The 22,995-nt window shown below is 41.9% G+C and overlaps 2 protein-coding genes across 5 annotated transcripts in view; one reads left to right on the top strand and one right to left on the bottom strand.

The window, feature by feature from the left end:
- shisa4 (shisa family member 4) overlaps positions 1-6,921 on the top strand; it is a 30,554-nt gene extending 23,633 nt beyond the window's left edge. For both annotated transcript variants that reach the window (XM_062979717.1, XM_062979718.1), the window contains exons 3-5: positions 127-260; positions 2,211-2,396; positions 3,362-6,921. In XM_062979717.1, the coding sequence (XP_062835787.1) occupies positions 127-260; positions 2,211-2,396; positions 3,362-3,408 (367 nt within the window). In that variant the 3' untranslated portion in view covers positions 3,409-6,921. The remainder of the gene's footprint in view (positions 1-126; positions 261-2,210; positions 2,397-3,361) is intronic.
- Positions 6,922-15,341: 8,420 nt separating this feature from the next.
- The window catches only part of lmod1 (leiomodin 1), a 33,142-nt gene continuing 25,488 nt past the window's right edge, over positions 15,342-22,995 (bottom strand). For all 3 annotated transcript variants that reach the window (XM_062979716.1, XM_008109930.3, XM_008109929.3), the window contains 2 exons: positions 20,538-22,064; positions 15,342-18,136 (listed from right to left, as the gene is read on the bottom strand). In XM_062979716.1, coding sequence (XP_062835786.1) covers positions 18,110-18,136; positions 20,538-22,064 — 1,554 coding nt within the window. In that variant the 3' untranslated portion in view covers positions 15,342-18,109. The remainder of the gene's footprint in view (positions 18,137-20,537; positions 22,065-22,995) is intronic.

Raw genomic sequence — 22,995 nt, 5'->3', positions numbered from 1 at the left:
GTATCATTAAAAAATCCAGTCGTTAATATATCAGTAAAAGTAGATTTCTTAAAAAAAAGTCAATAACATCCTATTTGGAATCAAATGCCATATGCACAACCCAGTTACTATATCTGCTTTCTATAGCCCAAGAACAATTGCCGGTATTGCTTCTGCTGTGATCCTCTTTGTGGCCATTGTTGCCACTATTGTTTGCTGCTTCCTGTGCTCCTGTTGCTACTTGTACCAGAGACGGCATCATATCCAGACACCTTATCAAGGTAAGACAGTTCTAGCTGTTGTGGAAAATACTTTTCTTCTAGGCCAAATCTAAAAATGCTGTGAATATCCACAACTGACAGATCCTAATGCACATACAGCCATACCTGCCTTTATTTTAATGCCCTGCCTTTGCATTAGTTTGAGATGATTGTGAATGCTTGGGTCAATCAAGTGTTAGTTTGAGACCATTTTCAATGCCTGGTGCAATTTAAAAAGAGCTGCAACTGGATCTGCAGCTCATGTGCAGCAGCAGAGAATTATAAAGAATTGCAGAGGTCCTCCCAAATATCTGAACTGAGGAGAAGAGCATCTCAAGCTATCTGATGTGGAGGACCAACAACTGGTTTCTCCAGTGTCCCAGGGACCAGTACCATATTGGTGTTCATTGGCTACAATTGTTTCTTTCTTTCCTTGAAACTCACTACAAATGCATAGAGTACAGCTCAGGAGCTAGCACTGGTCCATGAAGTTTATTTACTTAGGTGATCCCTCGTTGTCCAAATATGACGGCCCTCCAAGTGTAGTGTCTTTGTGGTGGGTACGTAGGTGACTGTGGAGTCCTATTCTTGACCCACATGCTCTTCCACAGTGAGGGCATCTGATTCCAGGTGGAAGGCGGTCCTGATCAGGGTTGGCTTGACGCACCTTCCTCTTGGCACGTTTCTCCCTTTTGCCCTCCATTTGTGCCTCTTCAAATTCCACTGCACTGCTGGTCACAGCTCAAGGGCCAGTTCTCAGTGTCTATGCCACAGTTTTGGAGATTAGCTTTAAGCCCATCTTTAAATCTCTTTTCCTGTCAACCAACATTCCATTTTCTGTTCTTGAGTTTGGAGTAAAGCAGTTGCTTTGGGAGACGGTGATCGGGCATTCGGACAACGTGGCCAGTCCAGCGGAGTTGATGGCGTAGGAACATCGCTTCAATGCTGGTGGTCTTTGCTTCTTCCAGAATGCTGAATTTGTCTGCCTGTCTTCCCAAGAGATTTGCAGGGTTTCCATGAAGCACAGATGGGGAAAAACATTAATGCTGAGAATGTGGTACCTGGATTACCCCCCCCCCCCCAATCCAAGTGGAATGGATTGTCCTACATCCCTGACCCCTCCTCTGAAGTCATCAAGCCTTTTACTTTCCTCTTCCTCTTCTGTGCTTCTTTCTGCAGAGTGAATGGCCTTGCTATCTCCAGCCTTGGACTGGGGAAATCCAATCTGTTGTTCAGCAATCTTGTTTCTGTCTCCAGCCAAATTTTCCATTGGGAACACACACCGAGGGGAATCATGCATTTATCGTTAGTCTCAGAATGATCATAACAATAAGATGCATCTGTGGCTCACAGTGAAGCTTAAACTGTTTTGAGAATTCTTTAATAATGGAATGTGATCTAACTTTAAAGCAGTTTCACGTAAATTAATGCATTCATATTTTAAAGTAGGGCTTAGATTGCTTAGATGTGTTTTCCAATGGGGAATCTTTCCAAGGGCATCTGACTCAGGCCCCTTCTACACTCTCCTTATGTCCCAGAACCTGATCTCAGGTTATCTGTTTTGAACTGGATTATATGAGTCTACACTGCCATATAATTTGGGATAAGCAGATAATCTGGGATATAAGGACAGTGTAGAAGGGGCCTAAGTTATTGTGAAAGTCCTGTACTTCTGTGCCACTCGGTCTGATGCAGCAAGACGCTTATTCTGTGATACTTTATTCAAATGTATGTGAATTCCAAGTGTATGTGCTTGTTACATAACAAGCTCTGGTTGGAGTATTTCCTGTGCCACTAAAAACATGAATCTCAAAGCTTATAGTCTGTCCACCTATTTTATGGAATAGGTGGGAATTAAACTTGAAAGACTACAAGAGGGATATATCAGAAGTGTGCTTGCACTAGGTGGAGGTGCCAAGTTAGATCTTCACTTAGAGCAGCAACCCAGCAACTGCTGTGTTTTTATTTTAGCCCCAGGTCAGGACATCCCGTTGTCTGGCTACCCTCCTCAACCTCCAGGACCTTATCCTATGGATCCCAAAGCAGGACCGGCACCATTTCAACCGGGATATGCACCTGTGGCTGGCTATCCCCCTGCAGTTCCCACAGCACAGTACCCTCTATACCCACCTGGACCACCATATTACAACCCTTCAGGTAAGAAAATAGTGTGAAGCAACCACACCTGGGGTTTAAAAGCTTTGTCTTATCTCCATTATTATGCAAAGAACCCACCCTGGAGAAAAAAAATTACAAGGTGAACCAGCTATCAGTTGTAAAAGTGGCAAAGTGGCATTAACTGAATTTTTTCAGTTCTAGATCAGTATTTCCAAAGTAAAGGTTGAGAAACTTTCTTTTGATTTTTTCACATGGGAGGAAAACCTATGTGGTTTGCACCATTCAACTACTGTATATACTTGAGTGTAAGCCGAGTCTTTCAGACCTTTTTTAGGACTGAAAAGGCCTCCCTCAGCTTATACCGAGTGAAGTTCCTGGCAGGCTTATATTTGGGTCGGCTTATACTCAAGTATATAGCTAATCAGAGTTGGACAGTCTTATCTTATCGAAGTCTTGTTATTATCTTAAATTACAGTATTATGTAAATATTCAAAAACATGTAACCTACTGATGCCTCAATTAACGTAATTTTATTGGTATCTATTTTTATTTTTATTTTTGAAATTTACCAGTAGCTGCTGCATTTCCCACCCTCGTCTTATACTCGAGTCAATAAGTTTTCCCAGTTTTCTTGGTAAAATTAGGTGTCTCGGCTTATATTCGAGTTGGCTTATACTCGAGTATATACGGTACTTACATGCATCTCAGAAATCTATGTGTAGGTCTTGGAAAAGTTACTTTTTGAAGTTCAAGTACAAGATCCCCAGTTAACCTGCTGGATTCACTGGAAGAATTCTAAGCATTGCAGTGCAGTCACTCAGTTAAGTACTGAGCCCTGCCACAGAGATGGGCAAATGTGCCAATTGCTTTGGTTGTGAAAAGCTACTGGGAGCTGCATTCACAAAACATCTGAAAGGCTGTGTGTTGTCCACCTTTGCACTATAACCAGGATGGTAATCAATGCCTCCCTTAGTATTCTGAATATTGGTGTTTTACTTCTGCAGCTCCACCGCCCTACCTCCCGCCACAGATGTCGCAGGCTAGCACCTGAAGAGGACTTTGCAGAGACTATACAGTGAAAGCATTTCTCTCTGGGCCTGTCAGATTCATCTCTGCAGAATTTGTATGGACTTCCTGCTGCACTGGAATTCCTGCCTGGGCTTAAGTATTTGCCAGTTTCCTTACTAGCTACTTTTTTGCTGTGCATGGTAGGAAGCATTATGACCTACTTCTTTGCTTCTGCCCTTCCCCACACTTCCTGCCTCCGTCACTGTGGGAAGCTCCTAGTCCTCTTCATTTCCCAGCTAGGCTCAGGAAAGTAATGGTGCCAATGCCAGCAACCAAGGCTGATACAAATGGCACCAGTTTTCCCTCACCCCAAGTTCACCTGAGCTTCTTCAGTGGAACGTGGTAAAGCAGCAGCTTCAAGACAAGGAGAAACATGATTTCATCTTTCACCTGGCAAGAAGACAGCTTTTCTCACACTGAGACATTGGTCCTGCCGATTCCCTGACAAGCCATGAAGATCAGTCATGTGGCATGCCCGCTATTCAAACCCCTGATGCCTCAGCTGAGGTTTGGTGTCTTCAGAAACACCCGACCCTTTACAAAGGTGAATATGAGGGCACCAAAATGCTTCAAGAAATCCAGAGAAACTTTGTGTTGTTGCATATAATTGAACGAAATGGGTGCCAATATAGTCAGCACATGTTGGATACTACGTGGAAGTCCCATGCAGCTTACTCTGAGTTACCCAAAAGGAAAACATTGACATAAAGTATAAACTGGAAGGAATGCATGGGGCTAGAACACCAGCGGGGAAATCGAGACTTTCCACATGTAGTTGGTTGGCAACTCCCATGATTTCTAGCCAGAATAAACAATGGGGGAGTGTGGAATTTGCAGTGAAATGTCTGGATCTCACATCCCTTGATTTCTTACTCAGAGCAAGACCCTTGCAAGAGATGGGATGGGATCCTGGGAGGACCAGGCATCTTAAGAGCTGCTTAACAAATAGAGGAAAAGTCAATATAATTTCAGAATTTTGAGGATTTTGGGCCAGGTCCTCCTTCTGTCCTTCTTGCACAAGCTTGAAAACACATTTCTGTAATTTTGCAAATTGAGGCCACATTTCCCATGGGCACTGCCTAGGAAGAATAATGAAAGTAGCTGGGCATAAGTTAGGTTTTCTGGGAAAACAAAAATCTTGTTTTCATTGGGTTGATGTGAGTTTTCCAGGTATGGCCATGTTGTAGAAGCATTCCCTCCTCTCATTTCACCCATATCTATTGCAGGCATCCCCAGAGGTTGTGAGGTGTGGGAAACTAGGCAAGTGGGGTTTATATTTCTGTGGAATGTCCAGGGTGAGAGAAAGAACTCTCGTCTGTTTGAGGCAAGTGTGAGCGTTGCAATTGATCAACTTGATTAGCTTTGTTGTCATGTTGCAGCTTCAGATGAAAGATGAACTGAAACCGCTGCATCTGTTCTGTAGAATAACATGAAGCTTGGATATTTGGAAGCAAAAAACAACTGTTGAAGTATGCAAAATTATGAAGTCTTTTAACCACAATGAGACATCTGGCGGCCCTATTTTTTTGCTGATTTGCACATGTTAATTGAGCTTAAGAGTACTGACATTGCTCATGCCTTACTAGTGAGACTGAGTGGGAAAAGAAACTGGAGGAGTCTGGAGCCTAAAAGTGTTGTTTGGACTACAGCTCCAGTTATTCCCAGAAAGCATGACTACTGGCCATAGTGGCTGGGGCATTCTGGGAGCTGCGATCCCCAAGATAAACCTTTCCAGAGTTTGACTGGGTGTTGAACATCACGTTGGAATGGAGGCTTGATTGAAACTAGCTCAGCAACAAGTTCTGCACATACATGGGGATACCCTGTGGACATAGCTGAGAGGAAATTGGACATGGGAAGGGGCGCTGATTAAAAACACATAAAGACAAATAACCCCAGTTGTCCTCTTCTCCTGTCATTTAGTCTTTTCAGACTCCAGGTTCTTTGCCTTCCCACCTGAATCCTTTCTGAGCACAGTCAGTGACTAGAGTTCTGTTTAAACTTTTTCCTAGCATAACTAGGGATTGTACTAGTAGATTTACTTTGTATGACATTGAAATGTCTTCCTATGCAAGAGGTGTGCTCAGCAGTTCAGTGGTTGTCAGATGGCACCTGAGCATCGCTCTCCCACTGATGGCCACAGATGAAAATGCTCTTCATTCCTTGGAGAGAACTTCCAATGGATGGAGAGAACGATCATAATATTCTTACCAGGGACAGGGTCAATTCAAGATGGCACATCTCCTGTGTTGCATTACCAGTTGAACCTTACTAGCAGCAGGAGATCAAGATAGGCTGCATTTGGGGGACACCTGGGATAAGTTCAGGAGGAGCAGTCAAGGGACTGTCACTGTTACCCACTTGCACCTACCACCTGAGATAGTTCCTCGCCTCTTTCTCCCTAGATAGGACTGGTTTTGATTCTAACATGGCCAATTAACCCAACGGCCTTTTTTCCTTCTCAGAAATAATAGCACAGTTGCACCTCTTTGCAACATTGCTTATTCCATCTGCCCCCTCCTCGGCTTGTCTGTAGTCAGCGGGAGTGGAAAGGCTTCATCTATACTGCCATATAAAATCCAGATTATCTGCTTTGAACTGGATTGTATTAGTCTACACTGCCATATAACCCTGTTCAAAGCAGATAATCTGGATTTTATATGGCACTGTACATGGGGTCTAAGATCTTGAAAATAAGGCTTTCCTTCCTTTGTAGCGTAGCCATATTTGCTGCAGAGCTTCTCAGTGTTTTTGTGTGTGTTCCTGCGGCCCAACAGCAAAACCATCTAACACTCAAACACAATATTCTCCTTCCTGAGATGGGGTAATGTCCTGCTTGTGGAGATGAGGATGCAAGGTACTATTTCACCTGCTGCAGGGCCCAGTTGTATTGCAAGCTGAGTCTCCATTGAAATTTCTTGGAAAAAAATGGAGAAAGGCAATCTGGGTGGTTGGATGTGTGGAACAAAAACACCATGCACTAGTCCGGGTACAAAGGCAGTCCTTGTGCAAGGTAGGCTGGGAGGAGGGGAAATGCATTGGCATGGCGATTTCCCAGCGATGAGGCAATTCCCTATGGCTTCATGGCACTTAGCAACTAGGGAAGTCAATGGCCCCATTGTGAAGGAAAGCAATGCACTGTGCATGTGAATTTTTTTAAATAAAAAAACAACAACATTGCTTTAGGCTTTATTTCCCAAATAAAGTACAATTTTGTAGACCCAAAGCTAATGGCCTTGGTGTCCTCTGGGTGCATCTCTTTGTCGCTATGCTTTGATGTCTTTGTATACTGTAAGAAAATATCCAAATTGAAAACAGGAGGGATCTATAGCCTCAAACTGCTGAGCTAAAGCCTTTCCCCCCACTGTGTGGGGATGACCTGTCTGTGTTTCCGCAGCAGTTACAACTGCTACATCCTGTTGTAATCAGAATTGCAAGAGTTTGCATCCTAAAATGTTTGCTAAAATGTGGATTAAACATATCATTATTGATAAGACTATTGCTTTCTCTGTGTGTGTTCTACCAAAATGTTAAGGAACTTGGGACAGTTAGTTTTGACACGCATCACTACAGGATCGGTTGCCAGTTGAACACCTGTTGAAAATTGTATTTTTAATACTGGAAGTGGCCAGGAGTTCATTTTCTGTTTTTGTTTTTAATGCAAAGCCATGAAGTCTTTAAACCATGATGAGACATCTGGTGGCCCTGTTTTTGCTAGTTTGCATGTGTTCGTTCAGCTTAAAGTACTGACACCAGTCATTCCTTACTAGTGAGGCTGAGTGGAAAAAGAAACTTGAGAAGCCTGAAACTTAAAAGGGGAGGGTGTGTTGTGTGCTGTGCTTTCTATCAAAGATGTAGAATGGGGTGGGCAATTGGGCTAGGAAGACAGTGGCCCTCCAGATATATTGGCTGCACCTCCAGTAATTGTACCCAGTTTGGACTTGGCTTGAAGACTTGGAGAGCCAAGGTTCCTCACTTTGACATCGTAGATAGATAGTACAACAATACTAACAATGGGTTGCTGTGAATTTTCTGGGCTGTATGGCCATGTTCCAGAAGGATTCTCTCCTAAAGTTTTGCCCAAATCTATGGTAGGCATCCTCAGAGGTTGTGAGGTCTGTTGGAAACTAGGCAAGTGGGTTTTATATATCTGTTTAATGTCCAGGGTGGGAGAAAGAACTCTTGTCAATTTGGAGCAAAAATGAATGTTGCAATTGGCTACCTTGATTAGCATTGATTGGCTTTGCAGCTTCAAAGCCTGGGTGCTTCCTGCCTGGGGAGATCCTTTGTTGGGAGGTGTTAGCTGGCCCTAATTGTTTCTTGTCTGGAATTCCCCTTTTTTGTGTGTTACTCTTTATCTAATGTCCTGTTTTTAGAGTTTTTTTTAAATGTCGGTAGACAGATTTTGTTCATTTTCATGGTTTCCTCATTTCTGTTGAAATTGTCCGCATGTTTGTGGATTTCAATGGATTTGTGTAGTCTGACATAGTGACACCCAGAGGAAAAGTGTTCTTACCATACATCAAGGAAACCACTGACTACAATAGGGGAGCTGATGAAGAAACACAACCTACAAACTATCTACAGACCCACTAAGAAAAGTCCAACTCATGCTACGTTCAGCAAAAGACAAGAGGGATCCTCTCACTTCTGCAGGAGTCTACCACATGCCGTGCAGCTGTGGACAAGTCTACATAAGGACCACCAAACGCAGCAATGTCCAAACATGGATCAAGGAACATGAAAGGCACTGCAGACTAACTCAACCAGAGAAGTCAGCCATAGCAGAGCACCTGATGAACCAAACTGGACATAGTATATTATTTGAGAACACAGAAATGCTGGACCACTCTAACAACCACCATGTCAGACTACACAGAGAAGCCATTGAAATCCACAAGCATGTGGACAATTTCAACAGAAACAAGGAAACCATGAAAATGAACAAAATCTGGCTACCAGTATTATAAAAAAAAACCTCTAAAATCAGGAGAGGAAATAAAGAATAACACTAAAAAAACAGGGGGATTCCAGGCAGGAAACAATCAGGGCCAGCTAACACCTCCCAACAAAGGATTCTCCCAGGCAGGAAGGAGCCAGGCTTTGAAGCTGCAAGGCTTTTCAATACTAATCAAGGTGGCTAATTGCAACATTCACATTTGCCTCCAACAGACAAGATTTCTTTCTCCCACCCTGAGCATTCCGCAGATATATAAACCCCACTTGTCTCATTTCCAACAGACCTCACAACCTCTGAGGATGCGTGCCATAAATGTGGATGAAGCGTCAGGAGAGAATGATTCTGGAACACAGCCCAGAAAACTCACAGCAACGTATTAATTCCAGCCATGAAAGCCTTTGGCAACACTAACAATGTTTAACTATGGAAATGATAGCTTTCTCTTAGTTTTGGAAGAATAAATGACTTGGAAAGGAAAAATGAGAATAAAGAGGTGTTAGAAAAAGTGGGTGAATTTCAGATCTTCCTCTCTGTCCTTGAAACATCCAGTCCTTTGAAACCAAGGAAATTACTTTTGTATAGGCCAACATAGGCATATTCTGCTCTTGACTTAATTTGCAACTGTTTAACACAGGCATGGGCAGACTTCGACCCTCCATTTATTTTGGACTTCATCTCCCACAATTCCTAATAGCCTGAGGAGGGAAAATGTAAGGGCCTGAGGCTGTTAGGAATTATGGGAGTTGGAAGTCCAAAACACCTGGAGGGCCAAAGTTTGGCCATACCTGGTTTAACAGTTTGTGTGATTGTTCGTTCTCTCTCTCTCTCTCTCTCTCTCTCTCTCTCTCTCTCTCTCTCTCTCTCTCTCTCTCTCTCTCTCATCCTCCCACCGATGGCGCAGTGGGTTAAACACTTGTGCCACCAGGACTGCTGACCAAAAGGTTGGTGTTTTGAATCCGGAGAGTGGGGTGAGCTCCCGTCTGTCAGCTCTAGCTCCCCATGCAGGGACATGAGAGGAGTAGTTGAGATACAGTACATATATATATGCCAGAAAAAGAATACATCTATGTAGGCTCAGAAAGCTTGGAGCCTCATCGCTTGGCTGCCCCCTGCTGGCCAAGATAGGAATCGCAGATCATGCCAGGCTACTTCAGGCCCCTTCTACACTGCCATATAATCCAGATTATCAAAGCAGATAATCCACATTATCTGCTTTGAACTGGATTATATGAGTCTACACTGCCATATAATCCAGTTCAAAACAGATAATCTGGATTTTATGCGGCAGCGTAGAAGGGGCTGCAGACACCACTCAAGGCTTTGGCCATGATGCGCAGGATTGATGAAATTTCCTTCTGGCCCTTCCTGAATAGGCAGAGTCACGAGAGACACTATATCTTCCAGTTTAGAATTGCTCTGCTGCCTGCATGGTGACTGCCTGTCCAATGTTGTGATTGGGTATTCTGAATCCAGCGTAAGGACTTGGTGGGAATTTTAATAGACAGGCATCGCCAAGGGACCAGCCAGAGCTCCTCAGTGTCCACCTTCCACCACCAAACTGGGTCACACACCACTGGACCACTTCAGTGGAAACACAGTGGAATGGCCCCTGCTTTAAACATATTGGCTCCTTCTTCACTGTATATGTGCATTGTAATCTGCCCTGAATCCCCTTCGGGGTAAGAAGGGTATAATATAAATACTGTAAATAATAATAATAATAATAATAATAATAATAATAATAATAATAATAATAAAAGGTCAGACATGGGCAAACTTCAGCCCTCCAAAGAGGAAAGGGCCTGAGACTGTTAGGAATTGTGAGAGTTGAAGTCCAAAACACCTGGAAGGCCGAAATTTGCCCATGCCTGACATAGAGGGATCCAGAATCATTCCTGGGAGAGAATAAATGTTGGCGTGAGGGTAAGTGAAACCTTGGCTACTGAGTCCACAAAAGGGGGTTGGGAGGTTGCCAGGTAGCAGAAGATAAAAATTATATTTGCTTTTGAGATGGGTGGCACGAGTATCCCTTTATTCTAAAAACCAGAGATTAGAAAGAAGGCTTTTCTTTTACTACAGTCCCCAGAATCCCTCAATCAGGCACCAAAATTACTTTCCCACATTTTGGGGACACATCTACATTGTAGAATTAACACAGTTCAACACCAATTTAACTGCCATGGCTCAATGCTATGCATTCCAGGTGGAGTTGAACTCCAGTCCCCATCAGCCTGCGAGAGGGCGGTTTCAAATCTCTATTTGGGAGCAAAGATGAACGCGAGGAGTGGGTTGGGATTAGGCATTGGAACTATAGGACGAAGAGTGACATAAGGGCATTATAACACACACACCCCAAATAATTCTGCCCCAACAATAAAGTTGATCTTCAGTTCACCAATTACTAGCATTGAAGTAATTAAAACTTCTGTGAAGCATTGAGAAATACAGTTTAAACATAAGGAGGAACAGAATGGTCAGGAGTCAGCATAGTGTAGTAGTTTCAGTGTTGGATTTGATCTAGAGTTTGAATACGCACTCAGCCATAAAACCCACTGGATGATCTTGGGCAGGTCACTCTCCCTCAGCTTCAGAGGAAAGCAATGGCAAACTCTTCTGAATAAACATTGCCAAGAAAACCCTGGGGAATAGATTCATTTCAGTGTTGACACAGGTCATATATGATTGAAAAGTTTAAACAAAAACAAATTAAATAATGGGAATACAAACACATCAAATAGTTTTATATGTGAATGGTTGTCCATCTCTAATTCTCTGTAGTACTAGAAATTTGGAAAGTGAAGGGCTATTTAAAGGAAGGGAGTAGAAATGCCATCTGGAGGGTCAATGCTGTCTTTTTGCTCCCCTGTATCATGAACTTTTGAACTGTGATGCTGGAGGAAAATTCTGAGAGTGCCTTGGACCGCAAGAAAATCAAACCAGTCCATACTCCAGGAAATAAGGCCCGGCTGCTCACTGGAGGGAAGGATATTAGAGGCAAAGATGAAGTACTTTGGCCACATAATGAGAAGACAGGAAAGCTAGGATGCTGGGGAAAATGGAAGGGAAAAGGAAGAGGGGCCGACCAAGGGCAAGATGGATAGATGGTATCCTTGAAGTGACTGTTTTGACCTTGAAGGAGCTGGGAGTGAAACGGCTGACAGGAGGTTCTGGCGTGGACTAGTCCATGAGGTCATGAAGAGTCGGAAGTGACTGAACGAATAAACAACAACATAGTTACATGGCTGCATTTCTTTTGTTTGGAACAGGGTTTTTCCAAATTCTCACCCTTTATATGTGTGACAAGTAGACATTTAATTCTATGGGGGAAAAACATCTGTCTGATTGGGTGACATCATTTGGCTCTGCTAAAATATTTGAAATGAATAATCTAAGTGATTAGTCAACTAGATATTGCCATCTTTAGCAGAGGAACACTGCTGTGATAGAAAGAAAAATAGTAGGCTCAAAAGCTTTGAAATGTAAGCATTCCAGTCTGTGAAGTATGTGCAACAGCCACTAGTACTACAATAGTGCTTTGTGACTGTGGTGGTGAAGTAAATGGAGTAGGCAAGCTTTGCCTGGAACTTATTTTAACAGCCAGATCTTAACTTCATGAATTCTGCCTCTGAGAGTGGTTTTGCCTTATAATTAAGTAACCACAGTTCACTATGTCCAACACATTTCAGATTTGATGGTGGGAGAGTTGCCTAAAATGCAGTGGGATTTACTCCCAACTTTTTGGGCATAAAAAGATTCCTATCTTAACATTCCATGGATTTCAAAGGAAGAATAGGAGCTTAACAGTACCACATAGTACTTAACTGTGACTAAACCATGGTATTAGAATATTCACAGTGTTATAGTATAAATCAGTTTTTGTATCTCTTGAAACTAGACTCCAGCAATGAAATTACAAATAAAATGAAAACAGTAAGCACAATGAAAACTCACAACCTCCTCACAACCTCTGAGGATGCCTGCGATAGATGTGGACGAAACGTCACGAGAGAATACTTCTGGAACATGGCCATACAGCCTGGAAAACACACAACAACACAATGAAAATTGCTAAGTTCTCCCACATTTGGCCGGTCTGGATGAGCTTGAGCATGAGAGGCAAGAATTCCGCCACATGAGGGCATAACTGCATTAGGCAAGCCTAAAGCTAAGAGAGATCCCAGAGCATGGCTTCTAGTGCATTCATTGTATGGCTATTTCATCTTTTCATCCTTGCATGTGAAGCAGGTGGACATAGCACTGAATGAAACATGCAGAATAATCACAGTATCCCTTAAACCTACACCTGTTGATAAACTCTACAGTTAGCTGGCATCCCCCCCCCCCCCCCCAATGTGTGACAGGAAGCTGCTGCTGTGAGAGAAATAAGGTAGAACATTGTGAAAGCCATCCACTGCATGACTTTCAGCCTCCTCCCAGCAGACTCAAATCACGGAAAAGCTTCATGAAAACCATTACTCTTCTTAATGTTCCTCCAGCAACAGCAAAAGTATCCCTCTGGGCAGCTAAACCAGGCAATTCCAACTGGATGGCCCCCATGAGGGTCTGCCTCCAGGGTCAAACCAAGAATGGGCAACTTGGAAGTCCCTAAACAGACTCAGAAGCGGAGTGGGCAGATCAAAAGAAAACCAGGCAAAATGGCACTACCTAGAAGAATCCTCCACCTTGTGTGACTGTGGAGCAGAACAAACAACTCCGCATACGTATGCTTGCCCACAATGTCCTGCCTCATGTATGGAGGAGTTGTTTAAAGTTACGGACAATGCGGTCGCTTTTGTTCGCTTTTGGTCTCAAATTATTTAGCTGGTTGTGATTCTGTTATTTCATCACTTTTAAACTTATGTATTATGCAATGCTTTTGACACAAAATAAATAAAAATCCTTGCTGGATTTTCATGTGTGATCAGAATAAAGCAGCAGCAGTAGAAAAACATGGGATGCCTACAGATGGATGTTTCCAGAATCTAATGGCACCGCAAATGTTTTATTGAGGCATATTTAAGAACCAGAACCCCCTTCCTTAGATGCACTCTAATGCCATTCATCAATGTGTCTAATGAGATGACCCATAGTCTGCAAGAGCTTATAGCAAAAAATGTTAGGTATCCCAGGAATATTTGTTGTTTTTCCCAAATATATACCAAAGGGTGCTAAAGATGCAAACCAGGATACTGAGAATCCTTCTGTGAAACAGAAAGCTGAGATGCCACATGCTGTGGGATGGAAAGCTGGAAAGCCATGTAAGGGGAATGCTGCATGGTATTACCATCTGAGATCATATCTTTTTTGCATAGTGGGTTAGAGAGCAGGGCAAAGAGCCTTTCCCCTTGTGTAGAGGGGTATGGTCACAGGATATTTTGTATCAATTAACAATTTTCAGGGAAGGGACAAAGAACAGAGGAATTTCTTTTTGCAATCTAATACATTAAAGCTATACATCTACACCACTGGAGTTATCAGCTGCAGGAGGAAAACTATTGTTGGCACAAGGACTGATGCAAGCATGGTGTTGAGGATGTATGCTGGTCATAGTGAAGGGAGTTTGCTTGCCTTCCCTTTCCACGCCTAAACAATCCTGGAAAAAGTGCAATGGTTAGCATAGTACACCAACAGGATTCACTTTAAAAATTGATTTTTGAGACGTGAAAAAGTGAAGCATTTTAAGATAACCATACTATAGTTATAACTGGATCATGCAACCAGATATCATGAAAGTAATACAGCTAGCTTTTCTATTTCCATCTGCCACCTGTGGGACAGTTTGCAATGTGGCACTGCCTTTCAAGAGCGAAGGGGCATCTGTGATAGAAGACGATTCGGTGGGTGTTCTCGCAACAGAGGACAGCTGCCTGTGTGCTAGAAGATGGCAAATAACAGTGTGGCACTGACAAGAGAACCACAGGTGGAAGGAGTGCCAGGGAAGGCAAGGCCAGCCTGTCTGCTTGTGCATATAGTAGAGCATAGAGCTTGGAAAATATCATTTTGGACTACAACTGTTAGAATCCTACCGGCTGTGTTGGCTGGGAGATTCTAAAGATGGAATCCTATAGTTAGTCCTATTGAGAGTAGACCCACCTATCAATGGGATTTGCCTACACGTTATCGCCATTCATCAATTGATCCAGTGGATTCAACTACTCTAGTTGAGATCAACCAATAGGATTCAAACCTAAGAAAGTTACTTTTCCAACAATGGAAGGGAGAGAGGTACAAGGGAATTAGGACCTGCTTTCCCCTCTCCTTGGCAGTTCTGAGCAGCTGGAAGGCTTCCTGCTATTTAGGAAGAGCAAAGGAATGAAGTTTTGCTTGGGCCAATCTGTGCAAAATGCCCTAATATAGGCATTTCTTCGGACTCCTCTGACAAGCAGTTCAGCTGCCTTTGGAGTCAGCCAGACCCACAGCAATGACTGACTTCTGCACCAAACTGGCACGCAAGCCATTGAATTGGCAGCAGCATGAGGGAGAATGAATATACTCTTCCCTGGCACACTGCCCAGCATACTCGGGCTGCAAAGTGGGCTTGTGTTTGTACACAACAGAAATGTTTCACCCAAGTTGCAAGTATTAGGTATCTGATATACTCTGGGTGGTGCTTACAGGAATTAAATCTGATTTTTTCCAGCTCCTATAAACTGCAATATGACTCAGTAGATGAGATGCCTCAAACTAAGAAACTTGGTTTCGATGCTTGGGGCAACCCTAAGCTCAGTGGCTTCTTGGGCTTTAGCCTCATTTGCCCACCTGCAAAGTGTCAGAATTAGGGTTTTGTTTGTGGGATATTTGAAGCATGATTTTGATGAGGAATACCAGGTGCATAAGATGGCCTTGGCTGACACATTTACAAAACCATCCCTTTCTGCCCAGTCTTGTAGCAGCCGATGTAGAAGTGTTCATTCCCCCTTCCTATCCCCAGCCTCACCATGTTCCTCTACACACAATCAACATTAAATTGTGAGCTTTATTAATAAAAGTGTGGGTGATTTGTACATTTTGCACAGAGGAATTACATTCATGAATCGCAGAGAGAAACTGCAGCAGCATTTGCATCTGAAGTCTCTTGCTCACGTGATTTGTCTCTTGCACAATTCCTTCCTAACCCAGAGCCCCCACTATTTTCTTAAGTGGATTCTCCATGAAGAGACTAACCCTCATTTCATTGTAACACTTGATGGAGACTAACAACAGCCTATTTACCTGCAGTTTGCCTTCTTGGCCAGTGGAGAGAACATAAAAGGCTTGTAAGTGGCAAGGATCTTCCATAATGCTTCAGAGTCCTACTTGTCCTTTATGGAAGTATAATGTGGCTGGCCTGGGACAAGGTAGCACCTATCTGTCTATGAGGTGTATTTTTTTTTCCTATTATGTTGCAGGTAATCTCCTAAGTCTGTCTCCCAGTTTGATAGTTGAGACAGGCTATCTTCCCAGCCTCTTGCAGTTGCACCACTTGGCATTATCTCTATGCAAGCGTGCTTGGGTCACTTGAATAAGAAATTAAGCCCTCCTCCACTGAGAGTTATATTAGATATTTCTATCCATCTATATATTAAACTCTTATAGGCACAGAAATATACTGATTTTATATATACATTTATAGCCTGAGTCACCAACTTATTTAGCACAATATTTTCATTTTCACGCTGGGGAGTCATATCTAAGCAGATGAACTGATTTGCAGAAGGAACTGAACTTGAGACAAAATGCCTCTTTTTCTTTGCATTGAGACTCCAAAGAGGCCCTTAAAAAAAACCAAACAAACGCTTAACCCATCTTCATATATTTCCCTTGAAGACTCTTTGTGGTTTGAAAACTGCTGTTCTGCAGTTGACTAAAAGGTCCAGTCAGTAACATGTTGACCTTCTCCTGCAACACATGGGCACTTCCCTTAGCAGAGTTCCAACTTCAGATTTCCTAGTTTGAGAAAATACCCTTGCAATCTTGCACACCCAATGCTTCATCACACTCAGGTTTAACTACATACAGTATGAGAGCCATACAGAGGGTCATGTTTGGCAGTCACAGTGCTACAAAGTAATGTATGAATTTGAAGGAGTAGTGATTGAGAGGTGAAGCTGATACATTGGTTGGTTGAGAGATATATGATGTTCATTGCCCACATGCCATAGCCAGTACCCATCAGAGCTTGGAAAAATGATTCTTTTGGAGTGTAACTTTCAGAATCCTAGAATTCCAAAAGCTTTAGTCATCAAGGTAACTATTCCAAATTTTGACCATGTTTTAGAAGACACTGATTTATAGGTCACAAAGGTCTTGGGCCATTAAATCAACTTACCTTTTTGGTCCCAAGTCTTATGTTGTGCTTATAAACAAATTATTGCCTTGCCATTTTTATTTTCTATTAGGATATACTTGCCTTACCTGTATGAGCAACTATGGCCAGAATCCTATATCACAATATAGGAATGCATAAGTTGGAGTTAAGCACTCATGACTGTTACATATTTTAATAATAAAGGGCTATATAAGGATCATAAAAGTCCTCCAATCTCCACTTACTGGGCAGTAGCCACTGTGATCAACAGGGTCCATTCTCCTGACACTTGGGAAACACTGATCACCAGCAAAGGGGGAACATTAAGACAGGGACACTGTTCTTGAAGGTCCACAATGGAAATTGCACAAGGATAGGGTAGAAGTAGAAGCCAACTACTTCCTAAAAGGCTGCTGTCCAGTAAGTGGTGAATGTGGATATTGGAATTCAGTGTGTCATGTAACTGCTATGCTTACCCATATGTAAAGACTATACATGATTCTAATAAACACTGAGAATGTTTGCCCTGCATTTTTGTGAGACACTTTTCAAATCTGAGCTTTCCATGGTTTAATATCCCATTGAACATATAACTGTCACTGCTTGCCTTTTTCATTCCCCTCCTACCAATGGCCAACTTAACTTATTTCCCTTCCAGTGGGCCTCATAAGATAAAGGGCTCCAAAACTGATCTGGAAGATGATGCTCATTTGTTCAGAAGTGCAAGTACTATGAAGTTCTATCTTCAGCAATATGATCTATGTTCCATTCACTTCCATTTCCCATCCATAAACTTCCCAAATGCTAGGTTCATGGGACCGCATGAAGCCCTTTACTCACAAAGTATAGATTTCCACAACGCTCTCCGTGCTTCTTCTGGGAGCAAAGATAACTGTTTAGGGCTTGTGTTTGAACTAACAGAAGAATGGGATCCTTGAGATCACAGACTCATTGGAAAACTGGCTTTGGCCCAGTGAATTCTCCCCCATCCTCCAAATTCATCCTATCCTAGGCACAGCAAGTGGCAAGAACATGGTGGTGCTTCTTTTGGAGTCGTCTTGTGCTGAAGATTTCAAGTGGTGCTGATGCTCTAGTGTGCATTTTCTTTTGTATACATATTGTAATTGCAATGGTGCTACCTGGTGTCTGGCAAGATAAGCAGGGATGCCCCAAATATAGACATCTTCGAGACTAAACCATTATATGTCATTTTGCTTCATGATGTAAAAAAACCCCTCACTGAAATAAATATTGCTTCTTCTTGATCCACCACCTTCTTGGCAATCCATCCAATCCAATCCCATGACTCATCTGGGGCTAGTGCAGTGTAGGCTGTGGCTCTCACCAAGTCCTCCTCATGTAAACAGTCACCCAAGAGACAAACACGGTGATTTAGCCTTGGTAGTCCCATCCTTCCAGGAATCTAGGTTCCATTTCCTATTGGAGTAATTTGGGGACATCCACCTGCCAAATATGGTGTAGTAGTTAGTAAAAATCTAAAACCAAAGGCAACTCTTAGTAATGCACTGAGAGATCAAGGTTTGACTCTTTGCATAGGCATGGAAACGTACTGGGTGACTATAGTCACTCAGCCTGAGAGGAAGGTGAAGACAAATTTCCTCTCAACAAAGCATGCCAACTAAACCCAGTTGCCATACATTAGAAACAACTTGAAGTCACATAATAACAAGTGATGCAAAGGTCCACATTATAGTGGCTGTTTTCATCAGGGGGGTATGGATGATAGAGAAACAGGTAAAACTGTCCCTCTGCATCTCCAGAGCTCTGATGCTCCTTCCCTTCTTTTCTCACAGTTCCTGTTTCTATTACCAAAGAGAGAACATTAATTGTTTTGAAACCTTGACATTTTTTCATCTATTCCATATGATGGTGCATCAAAGGCATTGTACCACAATGTAAATGGTCCTCTCCTGAATGGACACCTCACCTTAAACCACATGAAGAAAGTCCTTCAGTATGATATAAATCACCAGATATGTTTATATAGACACATGGTCCTTTTATACTGGGATTCCTAGACCTCAAGGGCTTCAGAAGTTGGGAATGGGATCTACATTGTGCTCAGAAATGTTTTAAGAAACGAAATGATGCACTGTATATTTACTTTTCTATATATTTCTCACTGGCAAAACAGATAAAATATGTCACGCACAAAATGTGCATGTTTATAATATAAAGTATTATAAACTATTTTGAGACTTTTACTTTGGATACTGTGGTACAATTAAGATGTCACACCAAATCATGACTTCAACTAGTCATAGTTTAGAACTCAAACTATGTTTCCAGCTTCCAATCATATATAGTAGAGTCTCACTTATCCAACACTCGCTTATCCAACATTCTGGATTATCCAACTCTTTTTTGTAGTCAATGTTTTCAATATATCGTGATATTTTGGTGCTAAAATCATAAATACAGTAATTACTACATAGCATTACTGCATATTGAACTACCTTTTCTGCCAAATTTGTTGTCTAACATGTTTTGGTGCTTCATTTGTAAAATCATAACCTAATTTGATGTTTAATAGGCTTTTCCTTAATGCCTCCTTATTATCCAACATATTCGCTTATCCAACATTCTGCCGGCCCGTTTATGTTGGATAAGTGAGACTCTACTGTAGCAGGAAAGCCATTGCTTAAAAATATTTGTTTTTGTTTCCTAACATTCAGGTTTAAAAGTTTCGCACTCTCCATGGCACGCCATGGAAGCAAATATGTGGTGGTAACTATCATTTCCCAGTCCAGATATCACTCAAAACAATACAAATCATAGTTTGCAAACCCAAAATAAACCATAGTTGTTAATACTAGATTTCCTGGACAGATGCCAATTCAGACACCAATGAAGCCAGAATTAAGCCTCCTTTGCCAGGGTTTGGTGTGATATCTGAATTGAGCCAATTAAACTTTTACAATTCTCCACATCAGAGACAATGTATGATGCATACCGTCTATTGTAGTAGAAAGATGTGGAACTGTCTACCTTGCTATGAGTGCAAGCTACTGATTTTCCAATATGCGTAACATGTGAAAAACATGTGTTCTTCACATATGATTACTGTGTACGTATTTTATAGAGAGTTCCTCAGTGTAAAAAAAAACCCTGTTGTGCATTAAATTCAGCATTCAGATGTCTGTAGGGAAATAATCAGTTGCCATGCCTGGGATATACTTCATGCCTCATTCTAGCTCTTACTTCCCTTCCCATATCTTTTAAATTCTCATAAAATCAGCAAAAGTTATTTGCATTGGTTATCAAAGATATTTCCCTGGCTTCTCCTTTGATTTGTCATATCAGCACCAAATATCTTATTTTCTTAAGTCTTTTATTATGTCCTAGCTTTGGGAAGTCTTCAATTCTCTGGAACCTATGTTTAGATGCAAAATTATACCTTCATTGTTAATTGCTCATTGGACTTAAGATAGTTTAATTTTTTTTATGTGACACCCTGCAAATCATTTTTAAACTGTAGATTAATTTAGAATGTGTTTAGATATCAAAAGGAGCCATTCCAGTCCTGTTGGCAGGCAATCCTTAGCCACACCTCAGAGCCATCCCACCACTATATAAGTGATGGGAAGATGTTCCTTTCAACATCTTTGGAGGCTTTTGAACAGAGGCTGGATGGCCATCTGATGGGGGTGCTTTGAATGCAATTTTCCTGCTTCTTGGCAGGGAGTTGGACTGGATGGCCTACGAGGTCTCGTCCAGCTCTATGATTCTATGATTCTATGTGTATAGGCATGAATGCTAAACTGGCATTATCAAAGGAGAAACTAATTTTAAGAAAGTAGCATGCTTTACCCCTGTGGGATTTTCACATTCACCCTTTACTTGCCTTCTTCAGCTGTTTGAGGTTAGTGGAGCGAATAGCTGCCAGGAGCTGATCTCTGGAGTTCTTTTCTTGGGAAGGAAGAGCTTTCTCTACCATCTTCCTCTGAGTCGCTGGGGAGAGGGACAGACGTAAGTTTTCATTGATCAGAGGAGGGGCCAGTGGAGGTGGGGGTGGAGGAGGCACATTTAGGGTATTCTTAGGGGGAGCTTTAGGGGAAGCTTTAGGAGAAGCCCAAGGGGACGTTTTGGGGGATGGTTTTGGAGAAACCTTAGGCGAGCTAGCTGGTGGGCCTCCTGGCTTGGGCACATCAAGGAAGTCTTTCTTCTCCCCCTTTTCTTGAGTCTGCTTCTGCTCCTGCAGGCGTTTCTGTCTCTGTTTGTCCATGTTCCTGCTCAGCAAGTTGGTGACAGTCATGCGGGGCCCAGCTAGCTCAAAGTGGTAACCCAGTTTCAGCAGGGTGGTGTTCTCCTTCAGCAGCTTGGCTATCTCCATCTCAGTCTTCCCTCCACAAATATGTCTCTGATTGTGAAAGCGCAGCTCTGTCAGGGTGTTGTTCTGTAGGAGCGCACGGAAGAGGGCCAGAATTCCTTTGCCTGTGATGTGATTGGAATCTAGATTTATACTGGTCAGTGTCTTGTTAGACTTCAGCATGATGGCAATGGCAAAAGCAACATGGTCATCTGCACGCGTATTGGCCAATGCAAAGATTTTGACCACAGTATTGAACTCTAAGGCCTCCGCAAAGCGTGCCAGAATCTCAGTGGTGATACAGTCAGAGTTATTGACATTAACCTCTACCATCTCTGGGTCATTGTTCTTCACTTTTTCTAATGGTTCATCAAAGATACTGGTGGCTTCATCTTCCTTGTTCTGGTTGGAAGAATTGTCTACAGGTTTTGAGGGGCTACTGTTTGAGGGGCTACTGTCTGGGGTGTCCTTCATTGTCTTCTCTGCCCCTGAAACAGAAACTTTCCCTTCAGAAGCCCCTTTGTTGCCCCTTGAGGATTTCTCCTCCTTGCCAATTTTGGAGTCTTGCTTTAAAGTTGAACTTTTTTCTTCTTTCTTTTCCAGCTCTTTTTTATCTTCTCTCTTTTTAATTGAGCTTTGCTTTAATGCTGTACCCTTTTCCTCTATTTTTTCAGATTCTTTTTTGTTTCCAATCTTTTTGTCCTTCTCAAACCTACTCTTTAATTCAGCTTCCTTTTCTTTTCCTTTGTCCTCTCTTGCTTGGTTCTTCTCTTCCCCCCTCACTTTACCTGTTGCTTTTTTGTCTGTTGCTGAAGCTCCGTCTTTCTCCCTGGAGATTGTCTTTTCATTCTTGGAAGTCTTCTCCTCTTTGATTTGCCCAGTTTTCTTAACACTGTCTGGTTCATCCTTCCCTTTTTGAGTTACTTTTTGGACCATTTCATCTTTTTTACCTTCTTTTCCTAAATCAGAAGCTCTGGGTTTTTTCAGATCTCTAGTTTGAGTTTCCTTCCGTTTCTCTTCAAGAGATTTTGTCTCTTTTTTCTTCTCTATTGCCTTCTCTTCCTATAAGGAAACATATTGGGATGGGGGATTATTATGGATATAGCTCAGTGACAAGAAAATAAACTCAATATATTATTGTGTAGTCTTACATTTGTCACATTCGCCAGGGTAGAATGGCAATATTTAACGAAAACCAGTGGTAAGGTTGTTATAGTATTCAACTGATAACTTATAATCATGTCCAGCACAAATGCAAAATGGACATTCCAGCAGCATTGTAAGTTTGCACTTTGGGACAGAAACCTGGGCCCCTCCAATCTCCAGAGGAAAACATCTAAAAGATGTCAGTCGCTGCAAAGTCTTTCCCTTTTAAAACATTATTTTTACACAGGCAAGGTTGACAGAACTGTATAATAAAGCTACATTGATGTTCATCACGATTTTCCCAGAACATTTCTGGATCCCATGCAGGTCCAGACAAATCACTGAAAATAAAGGCAGTCTTCCTAGAGACGTAAAGGTCTGAGAGAGGGAACAGACATGTTTTGGTGAAAATTTCCCTCTCTATCAGATAATTACAATTCCTGACTTGGTTTTACTTTCTCTGTCCTTTTTATGGAAATGCATATGTTAAGCCTGCTTGACGCTATGGAGAACCAGCAGAGACAAAATATTTTCTTCTGTTTTAGTAATATAGATTATTTCTATGATTCGTATGTTTTGGCCATTTCTTTTTTTTTTTTGCTTGCTCCTCAAATTTGAAAAAGCAAAATGATTCCTTATAATTTATGCATTCCTTATAGTTCATGGCACTATAGCTCTATTTGTAACAAAAAAATAACAAGTGAAAAAGTAAATCCTATTTGTAATATTTTGAATAAAGTCTTAACATATCAATTTGGTAATTTTACAATAAGCTATGTTACATTTTCTGATCTTATAATAGTGACTTTCAATCTATAAAGAACACAAAAACATTGCATTTTTCAAT

The sequence above is a fragment of the Anolis carolinensis genome, chromosome 4 (assembly GCF_035594765.1).
Source record: "Anolis carolinensis isolate JA03-04 chromosome 4, rAnoCar3.1.pri, whole genome shotgun sequence".
Taxonomy (NCBI): domain Eukaryota; kingdom Metazoa; phylum Chordata; class Lepidosauria; order Squamata; family Dactyloidae; genus Anolis; species Anolis carolinensis.
This window is presented reverse-complemented; position numbering and strand designations above follow the sequence as displayed.